This window comes from Ascaphus truei, chromosome 5 (genome assembly GCF_040206685.1).
Source record: "Ascaphus truei isolate aAscTru1 chromosome 5, aAscTru1.hap1, whole genome shotgun sequence".
Lineage (NCBI taxonomy): Eukaryota > Metazoa > Chordata > Amphibia > Anura > Ascaphidae > Ascaphus > Ascaphus truei.
Genome location: NC_134487.1, coordinates 82,597,680 through 82,610,677, shown reverse-complemented (window position 1 = coordinate 82,610,677; position 12,998 = coordinate 82,597,680). Strand labels below are relative to the sequence as shown.

The window sequence follows — 12,998 nt, the reverse complement described above, 5'->3', positions numbered from 1 at the left end:
CCCCCCCTACACACACACACTCTTGCCCCCCCTACACACACACTCTTGCCCCCCCCTACACACACACTCTTGCCCCCCCCTACACACACACACACACACACACACTCTTGCCCCCCCCTACACACACACACACACACTCTTGCCCCCCCCCTACACACACACTCTTGCCCCCCCCCCTACACACACACACTCTTGCCCCCCCCCTACACACACACACACACTCACTCTTGCCCCCCCCTACACACACACACACTCACTCTTGCCCCCCCCTACACACACACACTCTTGGCCCCCCCCCCCCCCTACACACACTAATAAGTCCCCTTCCCCCTTGGAGAGGGTAAGGGGCCTGGCAGGGTGGTATAAGGGGGGCCTGGGGCATGTGGGCTTACCTGAGTCCCTTAGATTGTCCTGCTGGGGCAGCATGGCCAGCACAAGTCAGAGCACAGCAGTCCCGCAGAGGCCCGGCAAAGAAGCTGGAGAAGGGAGGGACAGATGGGCGGGGCTGAGCAAAGGAGAGGGCACTTCTGTCCTGCAGGAGGGAAGCGGCAGCCAAGGAAGGGGAGGGTCGGGGTGCTTTCAGAGAGTGTAGGGTTACAGGCAGGGACAAAAGTCCCAGCTGTATACACACACAATCCTTTGAGTGCCCCAGCAATTAAGCCCCATCATGGGGTGTGGCCCTACGATGTAGTACATCCCTCAATCTACTTGCTCGTTGTTGTAGAGGAGATCGCGTTCTGCACTCCTGTGGTGCTACCGCCACTCTGGCGCTCAAAGAGTTAAGTACTATAGAGCAGCACATTTTCTGAGTAAAAATGAATATGTTTCTATTTTTTTCAGGTCCACGTAATTCTAATCTTATCTGCTAATTATTGTTCTTCCCCTTTACCTCACTGGGAAATGATGGCATCATTATTAGTTTAAACAAAACAACTAAAGTAAACAAGTCGGTGATAACAATTTTACCTGCATACAGTATATACAATTTACAATCTAATCACAAAAGAGGATTGTCAGGACACTTAAACATTAGGTTACATTAAAAAATACTTATACTGGTCTGATTTAAAAGAGAGAAAAAAAGTCAGTCATCTCTATTTAACCCAATATATAAAGAACCCCTTTAATAGGTCATGCATGAAATAAAATGCACATTAAACTTGGTACGCTTTCCATAACTATAGAACACACTTTAAATTAAGGAATGTTACTTTGGGGAGGAAATGCTTTTTGTTGCTCAATTGGGGCAGTGTTGATTACAAATAACAGTACCATATGTTATAGTCTTGATTTTTTTGCTTTGACAAATCTGGTGAGTACTTTTTTCTTTTTGTACATTTGCAGCAGGAATACTTTAATATATATACTCTTCCTTATGCTACGGAAATGCTTATTTCAAACCACAAATATTATTTCTTGGCATACAGTACCATTTGATCCAGTTACCCCAAACCAAAACAAGTGGACATTTAATATCAGCGGTTATCCTGTTTACAGCTAAGCTTTGGGCCCAAGTTTGAAAAGATGTAAAGCATATCTAGAATGTTTAAACAGATATCACAAATGACAGAGGTGTCATGAGACTGTCACTTCCTCTGTTTGTGTGTGAGTGAGACGCACCTTTCCCTTCACATGCTGCCCTCAAGTGCAACATTTCTGAAGAAACCCTTAAATGAATGACTCACTGTCCTAAACATCAACTGCTTTACGAACTAATCACATTGCACTACAGGGGAACTGCCTATGACAAGGATACTTGCCACAAAATCCCAGCTGTGACCTGCAGCTAAACAGTTAACCCCTCACCACTAAACAAACACCTCACATTGTAATTAAATAACCAACTCATTTGCTAGTGGCATTGAAAGCAAAGGGGGTTAACATTTTATTGAGGCCTGCCAAACTAATATATCCCAGTCCCACCTTTGGTTGAGCTACAAACACCTATTAACAAAAGCCATTTAATTCTTGAAAATACTTTACACAAACTACATTGTTTTAATTACTGTTAGCTTTGTAGGCCTTACAGAAAAGGGTTAAAACGTCAAACAACAGATTCAAATTGTTCAGCCTGGTCAGAGAATGAAGATGTAACCTTAATAAAATCAATGGTCCAACTTAACAGTCAAGGGTTTATATCTGTATTCAGGGCCGCCAACAGAAATCATGAGGCCCAGGACAAATGAAAGGAGCACGGTCCCCCTCCCCCAACCCATAGTGCACCTACCACGGGAATTTTTTTTTAGCGCGTAACTTTTACTTACCCCCCAATACATATAAAAATATACCCCCACCACCCCTGATACATCTATAAAATACCCCAACACCCCCAATACATATATAAAAAAAAAGACTTACCTTGGGAATGATCTCAGGTCAGGCCGGAAGTTGCAGGGGGGGGGGGGGGGGGGGGTGTTACGGTGGCTGCAGAGGGCCGGTTGTTGCGCGGGGGTGCAATGCTGGGGGGGGGGCTGGTAGCTGCGGGAGGGCCGTTGCTGCGGGGGGTGGCGGTGCTGCTGGGGGGCAGTGACTGCGGGGACTGGCGGTACTGCGGGGAGGGCCCAGTAGCTAGGGGGCTGGCGGTGCTGAGGGGGGGGGGTTGCTGCGGGAAGTGACGGTGTTAAATGGGGCGTGGTGGTGATGCGGGGGGCAGTGACTGCGGGGGCTGGCGGTCCTGCAATTATCACTCATTGTAAAACATATGACTTGATGAGGTTACCTGGAACAGTGTCCGTACTCAGTGTGTGGGAACCTCACATCATCTTCCACAATCCCACCTGGGGCACAAGGCTTCCCTTGGTAAAGTATGCGTGCGCAGCTCTCGTCAGTCCTTCACCTCCCTTCTTGATTTCGTTCTTGCGACTGGTGAGGGAGAAGCGCGTGCGCCGCCGTCAAGCAACAGGGGAAAAAAATGAGTGTACGTAAACGGGTATGGTGTAGTTGCAAATATGTACGTACTCGCGAGTGTACATAAAGTGGGTGTACGTAAAACGGGGTATGCCTGTACTGCTAATTTAAATATTTGGGCATACATTATAATTCCTATAAACAATGTAATCTTATGATAGTTTTCACCAGGGAACGTATTGCAATATGTGCAGTTGTTTGTTTCCTCGTTCCCTTCTTTTGGTATCAATGACAGCACTGTTGACCTTATTTTAGGAAGAGGGAGCGACTGCCATTAAATCAGTACCTGCAGGCAGCAACACCCACTCACAAAGGAAGACAAAATAGCAACTCCCCACTGATAAATGGAAACTCAATGGAAAATGCAAGTAACATTGTCATTTGGTTTAAAATCTCAAAACTGGTTCGCGTAACCCAGTGATATGTGCAGCGCTGCTTCCCCCACCCTCTGGGAAATTTACCCTGGCTACAGTACTGTGTGGTGCTCAGGAGATGCTGAGAGTTCCACGATGACATGGGGAAACAGGACAGGCTCATGGTGATCCATGATGTTCTTTCTTGGTGCCAGCTCCTCCAGCCATAGTGGGCTCCAGTTGAAATGTAGAAAATCCCCACCATGACAGTCTTTTATCCCCATGCATCTGTCCAATACAGGCATACCCCGGTTTAAGGACACTCACTTTAAGTACACTCGCGAGTAAGTACATATCGCTCAATAGGAAAACGGCAACTCACGCATGCGCCTGTCAGCACGTCCTGAAAAGCAATACCAGCTCCCTACCTGTACCGAAGCAGTGCGTAAGCAGGGAGACTATAGAGCCTGTTACAAATGCGTTATTTACATCAGTTATGCATGTATATGACGATTTCAGTACAGTACAAGCATCGATAAATGGGAAAAAGGTAGTGCTTCACTTTAAGTACATTTTCACTTTACATACATGCTCTGGTCCCATTGCGTACGTTAATGCGGGGTATGCCTGCAGATTGCGACTCAGCCAGATATATAAAAAGGGATGGTCTTTATTTTGCAGCCACTGCTGATGTTCTTACCGCGATTGCAATCAGTTGGCAGGATAGCTTCCAGGCTCCTGGATGGTACAGGCCTGCTGGTAATGATGAGGCCTCAGTAGAGTAGTGGAATGCACCCAGCCCATGAGGTACTGAGCACATGTCTTCCTCCCAGCCGGGAGGAGACTTGGGGGCCTATGCAGAGAGCAGCGAATTTTAAAATTGGCGAATTTATTAAAAAGTAGCTTTTTTGGAGAGTTTTATTCTCCATATGCAGAAAAGTGCGAATTCTGCTATGTTTAACATGGATGCGTGTGGCGAGTTTAAATTGGCGAGATGCGCGCTTCAGAAACGTGTAAAAACAAATTCGCGCCTTTTTTTTCCCTTTGCAATGGCCGCGAGCGGCAGCTTCTTGCCAATTTTTTCTGGCGAGGCAAAAAGGAGACAATCGCGCCATTTTATTGGCGCGAACAGCCGCTAGATGCCGTTCGCGCCTCTCTGCATTAGGATATTTTTAAAACTGGCGAGATTGAGGTTCTCGCCAGCCGCGAGGCGAGTTTTACAAATAGAAAAGAAAAATTGGCGCGTTTTTCGGAACTCGCCATTTTCTGCTGCTTTCTGCGCGATTTTCTCCAAAAAATGGCGAATTTCGAAATAGCGCTGCTCTCTGCATAGGCCCCTAGGCTTACATCCTCTTCCCTCAAGGAGGAAGAGGGACTGTGAACCCCACCCTGTGATTGCTGGTTTCCTCTCTATAATTTAGGACATCTCCTCTATAGTGCAAAAGGGGAGGGCATAGGCTCTGCATCCTTATTGGACAGACACCGACTCCCATGTCATCTCCACCTCTGCCACTCACAGAGGCTGCAGGAGGAGGGCAAAGCTCCATAGGATAGCCTGTCACTGTCTGAATCTTACGTCACAGGGAAGGCAGAAAGATAGCTGGCCCAGCCATGGCTATATATGAAATAAAAAAATATTTGCTTCTGGACTGCATTGCAATTGTAGTTTAAATCCTATGCCAACATTATCTGTATGACATGTTATTCCAGACCCTATTAAGAAAAGAATGCTAAAATTTAACTGGACAAACTTTCCCTGCCACTGACCCGGCTGGAAACTAGGGCTGCATCCACGCTGCCACTGACCGCGCTTTGCGCGGTCCGCACAATAAATTTACCTTTGTCCGGCCCTGTTCATGCAGCGTGCGCGCGCTCTTGAGCGTGCACATATGCTCACAGGTGCTGGCCGAGACAAATTAAATTGACTTTGAGGCACGTTGACCTCAGCCAATCAGCGCTAGTCAGTGTTTTGGCCAAGCCCCCCCCCCCTCCCCCTCCCCTCGTGCTTACAAAAAAAGTTGCCAGACATCCGAACGCTCATGCTTGTAGAGTTGGTGACGTCATCACTTTCAAGCATGAGCGCGGCACGGGGGACGCAGCCTAAGACATATACTGAGCACACTGTGGTTGTGAATACACGTACATAGATGAAAACTTGCGGCATATTCTTCAAACATAGCAATTATCTATTTATAAAATGGTTTACCAGGAAGTAATACATTGAGTTACCTCTCGTTTACAAGTATGTCCTGGGCACAGTGTTATGATGACAGATACATGGTTAGAAATATAGTTACATTAAGTGAACAGGCTTATACATGATATATAAAGACATTGCATTATACAGGGTTATACATTAAATATGAAGACATTGCAGTTAAAGCTAAAATACGTTATAAGCGTATGTAATAGTTACAGACCACATTAAAATGTGAGACAGCGTTAGTTTTGAAAGAACTTAGACTGAATAAATCTCCAGACTGCAAACTAAGGCTGCGCTTATAGTGCCGACGTCGCGGCAAAACAAATGCATTTCCGCCGTCGCGTGAGCTTATAGTAATTTGGTCTGGTAACGGATTGGTCGCGATCGCTGGAAGTCATCTCCATTTGATTTTCCAGCAACCGTCGCATCACCGGCGCTATAAGTGTGGCCTAAGGTAAAAAAATACTGCACCATGTTTTTCAAACATGTAAATCCCATTAGTTTCAGTGTGAAAGTTAAAATCAGCTGCAGTTTTTAAGCACCAGTTTTCAGGCCTGAAAACGTTAACAAATAGCCACAATTAAAATGCATCTAAGGTGAAGATCAGGACTAGTGGCCATTTAAATCCTGCTAACTAAATAGAGAAAGGAGGAGACAAGGAGCATAGATATTTAGTCTGGGGGATATTGACTCACCCACACAATGGAGAAAGCCGTACCACCAAAGATATTGTTGTTTCTCTGTCACCGTGGGATTGTGTGGTGTGACCCGAACCAGATATTAGAGCTCCAGGTTTTGGTGGATAATGTTCTGAACATGCTTAGCCAGGGGCATTCACCATCAGGTCAAAGGAAGTGCTGTTGACTCAGCTGAATGAGCCAGAATAGTAATCCTGGGACCATTAAGTGGACCATTAAGTGGGTGGAGCGCTTAATAGGTAGCAATCCTTTGTAAAACCAGTATGGCCGAGGCCTGGTTACATCCAAGTTTATATGTGGGTTGTGAGTAGAGGTGCAATTGAAGCTCCCTTAGTGATGTGTCAGTAGATTAGAAGTATTGGCTTGTTACCTTTACTGTGCATTTTGTAAACATAAATCTTGTATTTTGTCAATCAAGGAAAATATGTATTTTGCTCTAGCTACAAAAAAATAGTAATCAGAGTACTAAAGTGCTAAATAATGAAGTCTAAATAAACTGAGCATGGGACACTGGTTTTGCACCTTTCTTCATATGAAGAACCCATTGTTTTCTTCCATTTCAATGGGATATCTTGACCTGCATTTGTGCTAATTTTGGAAATGAGAGCTGCATAAATCATTGAGCTTGACACCAGTAACCTGGAATCAGATGGTCACCTTCTAATAATAATCATGGCCCATGTATAGCTCTTTCAGGGACTGAAGCCAAATGGGCTTATTCAGTGTACAGCAAATCCTGTTTAGTGAATGATTCCCTCAGTGTTTACATGTACTATGTACGTATTAAAGAAGAGAGGAATCCCCCTAAATAAAATTAAATTCTTTCTAACTGGGTCACCATGTCAGCAGACTTGCGAAAACCCTCCCCCCCCCTCACACACCCTCACTCCCCCAACTATTTATCTCCCTCCCCGCATGTATTACTCCCCTCATGTATTTCTCACTCCCCTCATCAATTTCTCTCTCTCGTGTATTTCTCTCTCTCCCTCATACTCCCCTCATGTATTTCTCTCACTCTATGTATTTCTCTCTCCCTCACAATCGCCCCAAGTATTTCACTCTCTCTCTCATCCTAATTGGCAGATTTGTAAACCCAATGATTAACCAGGAATGGCAGCCTGAGGGACAATCAAAACAAGTTTTCCTAAAACTTGTTGAAACAGGTATGAAACAAAGAGAAACATGGCCCCGGAGCAATAAAACAACAATGATACCAGTCACAATGCTTGGTAAAAACCAGTCCCGATTGTTAGATGGAATACCAAATAGTTCCTTCATTGGTTCTGTGAGGAATACAAAAAGAACAGAGTAGTGCGCAGTGCAAATGCCTACTTACAGCATATAGACGAAGCAAAGGCAATGGTTGTTTCTTTAGACCAATCCGGCAACTGTATGTCAGGCAGCTGTATCCTCAGATCCCACGTGGTCTCCAACAGGTGAGTTACAGTACCCATGGATAAACAAAATGTACATGGTGTAGTACAATTTATAAATGTATTAAATGCACAGGACCAAAATTACACTTACAGTCTGTGCTATAATTAAAACACAATAGCTAGGCAGACAATGTTGCCATGATTATAATAGAATATACTGACCGGATACTGCATAAAATTGCTCTCACACTCCCCTCATGTATGTTTCTCTCATTCCCCATGTATTTCTCTTCTTTCACCATGTATTTCCCTACCCACCATGTATTCCACCCACCATGTATTCCCGCCCATATATTTCCCTCTACCCATGTATTCCCCCCATGTATTTCTCTCCCCCCCCATGTATTTCTCTCCCCCCCCATGTATTTCTCTCCCCCCCCATGTATTTCTCTCCCCCCCCATGTATTTCTCTCCCCCCCCATGTATTTCTCTCCCCCCCCCCCCATGTATTTCTCTCTCTCTCCCCCCCATGTATTTCTCTCTCTCTCCCCCCCATGTATTTCTCTCTCTCTCCCCCCCATGTATTTCTCTCTCTCTCCCCCCCATGTATTTCTCTCTCTCCCCCCCCCCCCATTTATTTCTCTCTCTCTCCCCCCATTTATTTCTCTCTCTCCCCCCCATTTATTTCTCTCTCTCCCCCCATGTATTTCTCTCTCTCTCCCCCCCATGTATTTCTCTCTCTCTCCCCCCCATGTATTTCTCTCTCTCTCCCCCCCATGTATTTCTCTCTCTCTCCCCCCCATGTATTTCTCTCTCTCTCCCCCCCATGTATTTCTCTCTCTCTCCCCCCCATGTATTTCTCTCTCTCTCCCCCCCATGTATTTCTCTCTCTCTCCCCCCCATGTATTTCTCTCTCTCTCTCCCCCCCATGTATTTCTCTCTCTCTCCCCCCATGTATTTCTCTCTCTCTCCCCCCCATGTATTTCTCTCTCTCCCCCATGTATTTCTCTCTCTCCCCCCCATGTATTTCTCTCTCTCCCCCCCATGTATTTCTCTCTCCCCCCCATGTATTTCTCTCTCCCCCCCATGTATTTCTCTCTCCCCCCCATGTATTTCTCTCTCCCCCCCATGTATTTCTCTCTCTCTCCCCCCCCATGTATTTCTCTCTCTCTCCCCCCCATGTATTTCTCTCTCTCTCCCCCCCATGTATTTCTCTCTCTCTCCCCCCCATGTATTTCTCTCTCTCTCCCCCCCCATGTATTTCTCTCTCTCTCCCCCCCATGTATTTCTCTCTCTCTCCCCCCCATGTATTTCTCTCTCTCCCCCCCATGTATTTCTCTCTCCCCCCCATGCATTTCTCTCTCTCTCCCCCCCATGTATTTCTCTCTCTCTCCCCCCCCATGTATTTCTCTCTCTCTCCCCCCCATGTATTTCTCTCTCTCTCCCCCCCATGTATTTCTCTCTCTCCCCCCCATGTATTTCTCTCTCCCCCCCATGCATTTCTCTCTCTCTCCCCCCATGTATTTCTCTCTCTCTCCCCCCCATGCATTTCTCTCTCTCCCCCCATGTATTTCTCTCTCTCTCCCCCCCCATGTATTTCTCTCTCTCTCCCCCCCATGTATTTCTCTCTCTCTCCCCCCCATGTATTTCTCTCTCTCTCCCCCCCATGTATTTCTCTCTCTTCCCCCCATGTATTTCTCTCTCTCCCTCCCCCCATGTATTTCTCTCTCTCCCTCCCCCCATGTATTTCTCTCTCTCCCTCCCCCCATGTATTTCTCTCCTCCCCCATGTATTTCTCTCCTCCCCCCATGTATTTCTCTCCCACTCCCCCCCATGTATTTCTCTCCCACTCCCCCCATGTATTTCTCTCCCACTCCCCCCCATGTATTTCTCTCCCACTCCCCCCCCATGTATTTCTCTCCCACTCCCCCCCATGTATTTCTCTCCCACTCCCCCCCATGTATTTCTCTCCCACTCCCCCCCATGTATTTCTCTTCCACTCCCCCCCATGTATTTCTCTCTCTCTCCCCCCAATGTATTTCTCTCTCTCCCCCCCATGTATTTCTCTCTCTCCCCCCCATGTATTTCTCTCTCTTCCCCCCATGTATTTCTCTCTCTTCCCCCCATGTATTTCTCTCTCTCCCTCCCCCCGTGTATTTCTTTCCCACTCCCCCCCATGTATTTCTCTCCCACTCCCCCGTGTATTTCTCTCCTCCCCCCCATGTATTTCTCTCCCACTCTCCCACTCCCCCCGTGTATTTCTCTCTCTCTCCCCCCGTGTATTTCTCTCTCTCTCCCCCCGTGTATTTCTTTCCCACTCCCCCCCATGTATTTCTCTCCCACTCCCCCGTGTATTTCTCTCCTCCCCCCCCCATGTATTTCTCTCCCACTCTCCCACTCCCCCCGTGTATTTCTCTCTCTCTCCCCTCCGTGTATTTCTCTCCTCCCCCCCGTGTATTTCTCTCCCACTCCCCCCCATGTATTTCTCTCCCACTCCCCCCGTGTATTTCTCTCCCCCCCATGTATTTCTCTCCCACTCCCCCATGTATCTCTCTCTCTCCCCCCCATGTATTTCTCTCTCTCTCCCCCCATGTATTTCTCTCTCTCCCCCCATGTATTTCTCTCTCTCCCCCCATGTATCTCTCTCTCCCCCCCATGTATTTCTCTCTCTCCCCCCCATGTATTTCTCTCTCTCCCCCCCATGTATTTCTCTCTCTCCCCCCCATGTATTTCTCTCTCTCCCCCCCATGTATTTCTCTCTCTCCCCCCCATGTATTTCTCTCTCTCCCCCCCATGTATTTCTCTCTCTCCCCCCCATGTATTTCTCTCTCTCCCCCCCCATGTATTTCTCTCTCTCCCCCCCCATGTATTTCTCTCTCTCCCCCCCCCATGTATTTCTCTCTCTCCCCCCCATGTATTTCTCTCTCTCTCTCCCCCATGTATTTCTCTCTCTCCCCCCCATGTATTTCTCTCTCTCCCCCCCATGTATTTCTCTCCCACTCCCCCCCGTGTATTTCTCTCCCACTCCCCCGTGTATTTCTCTCCCACTCCCCCCCGTGTATTTCTCTCCCACTCCCCCCCGTGTATTTCTCTCCCACTCCCCCCCGTGTATTTCTCTCCCACTCCCCCCCGTGTATTTCTCTCCCACTCCCCCCCGTGTATTTCTCTCCCACTCCCCCCCGTGTATTTCTCTCCCACTCCCCCCGTGTATTTCTCTCCCACTCCCCCCGTGTATTTCTCTCCCACTCCCCCCGTGTATTTCTCTCCCACTCCCCCGTGTATTTCTCTCCTCCCCCCCATGTATTTCTCTCCTCCCCCCATGTATTTCTCTCCTCCCCCCATGTATTTCTCTCCTCCTTACAAGCAAACCTTTTTTGTTTTTAATAAGAAACATAGCTAAACTGTAAAAAAAACAATAACAAAAACGAGAGTATAGTGTATTTGATTCAAATAGTTTTTTTCAGTAAAGGACACAATGAAAACAAAAATATAAATAACTATTGTAACAGATACATAACACTTTATAAATTAGGTTCTTTTTATACATCATAAATAATTTGACATTGTGGTGTTTTATAATATAAGATCTGCAGATATACAGCTGAAGGCATAAATGGTAAAAGAACAGCACCACAGAATAAACAATGCACGCGGTATAGATTGTGTTGCATTACTGGACTCTGGCACCAAATGGGTTAATCTTAGACGGGCTGCATATGTTCTCTACCGTGATGAATACTACCTATTTTGCCCTCTGGTGGTGTAAATGTCTATTTCCCCAGATTCTCTCCTTCCTTTTATACAGAACGAGTACTTCAGTAGTATGTTATACTTTCTAATGCGATGTATCAAGATACATTTTGAGCAAAGTTGACACAAAGGTTGTAATTTTCATCTTTGCTTCAACGTATCAAGGTCTTTGCTCCAAGGAGTTAGGCCCGGGGTGCTCAACTCCAGTCCTCAAGACCCCCCAACAGGTCCTGTTTCAGGATATAGAAGAGGGAAATGCAGGTACTCTCTAAACGCGATGAGAAAGTGCGGGTCTCCATAACATGAAGGAAATCCTAACTCCAATGACAGCAGTAGAAGTAAGGAGTGATACAGGCACACGGACTGGGAATGCAAAAACTGTACTGTGCCAAACAGTCCAATGTTTCGGCTGTGGATTAAATTTATAGCCTGTGTCAAGGTGAGAGCTCTGGCCTTGACAAAAGGCTGTATTCTACTGTGGAAGCGTTGGACCGTTTGGCACAATGCATTTTTTGCCTTCCCAGTCCGTGTGCCTGTATCTCTCCTTACTTCTACAGGTTTCAGGATATCCCAGCTTCAGAACAGGTGGCTCAGTCGAAGCCACCTGTGCTGATGCAGGGATATCCTGAAAATCTGACCTTTTTGGGGGGTCTTGAGGACTGGAGTTGAGAATGCCTGAGTGAGAGTAGGATGGTTTGGACAGACATCGCAGTGTACCCAGCAGACCCAGGAATCAGACACAGTAAAACAGCAGCAAGCAGCGGTTCTCTACTAACAGGACTCAAGGACTCCAGCAGCAGACATCCAGAACACTTGCTAAACAGCATTTATGTGAGTGATCTTTTATTTAACTTTGTTGTAATAAATTGCATTTTAATTTTTGTTTCATTGTCTGCGCCCCATATGTTGTTTTTTTATAAAAAAATTTGGAGGTTATTCTACATGGACTGGTGATCCTGGGATTGGGGCAGCACTCAACGTTTTACAAATCATCAATGATTTAAAGAGGTGGACACTGCAGTTTGGAACAGAATCCAACAGTCTCACATCACCATCTCTTTATATGGATTTTATTTTATATTTATGTAGCATTGTCCCCCTCCCCCCCTCTGGGAGATTACACAGCCTATGCAACCAAGTATGTGGTGCAATACCTGTTTGGATCAGGAGATCTGGGCTGTCTGCGTTGTAATGGAGACCAGGACAGACTTAGGTTCTTGTTCTGCAGTTCTTTCTCTGGTGTCCAGTGCCTCCAGCCGCAGTGGGTTCCAGGGAGTTCAGAAATCAGCCCCCACTACTGCATTCTTCTCCCTCCTGCCCAAGGACTGATTCTCAGACAGGAGTGCATAGTAGAACAAGGGTCTTGGAGGTCCCAGACCTCTAGATGATGCAGGCCCTGGTCTTACAGGCCTTGGTGGCTGAGCCTGATGTTCCCTCAGTCCAAAGACTGAGGGTGAGCACGCTCATCCCGCCATGGGAGAGACTCATAGCTCTCTCTTCCTCTCTTCACCCGAGCAGGAAGCAGACTGACTAACTTTTCTGCACCCACTTGGAAGACTCAAGAATGGGCGGGCTCAAGGACTGTACCTATCCCTGATAGGCTTACACAGGCCATGAGTCACCGCCTTCCATCACTCACAAGAGGGGTACAAGGGGGGGTCAAGATCCCATAGATTTAACCTGTTACTGCCTGTAGCTAACAGGAATTAAA

General features: G+C 46.8%; 1 protein-coding gene across 1 annotated transcript in view; it reads right to left on the bottom strand.

Moving 5' to 3' along the window:
* ANO6 (anoctamin 6) overlaps positions 1-441 on the bottom strand; it is a 108,193-nt gene extending 107,752 nt beyond the window's left edge. The window contains exon 1 of the mRNA XM_075600122.1: positions 393-441. Within this exon, the coding sequence (XP_075456237.1) occupies positions 393-426 (34 nt within the window). The 5' untranslated portion in view covers positions 427-441. The remainder of the gene's footprint in view (positions 1-392) is intronic.
* Positions 442-12,998: the final 12,557 nt, after the last annotated feature.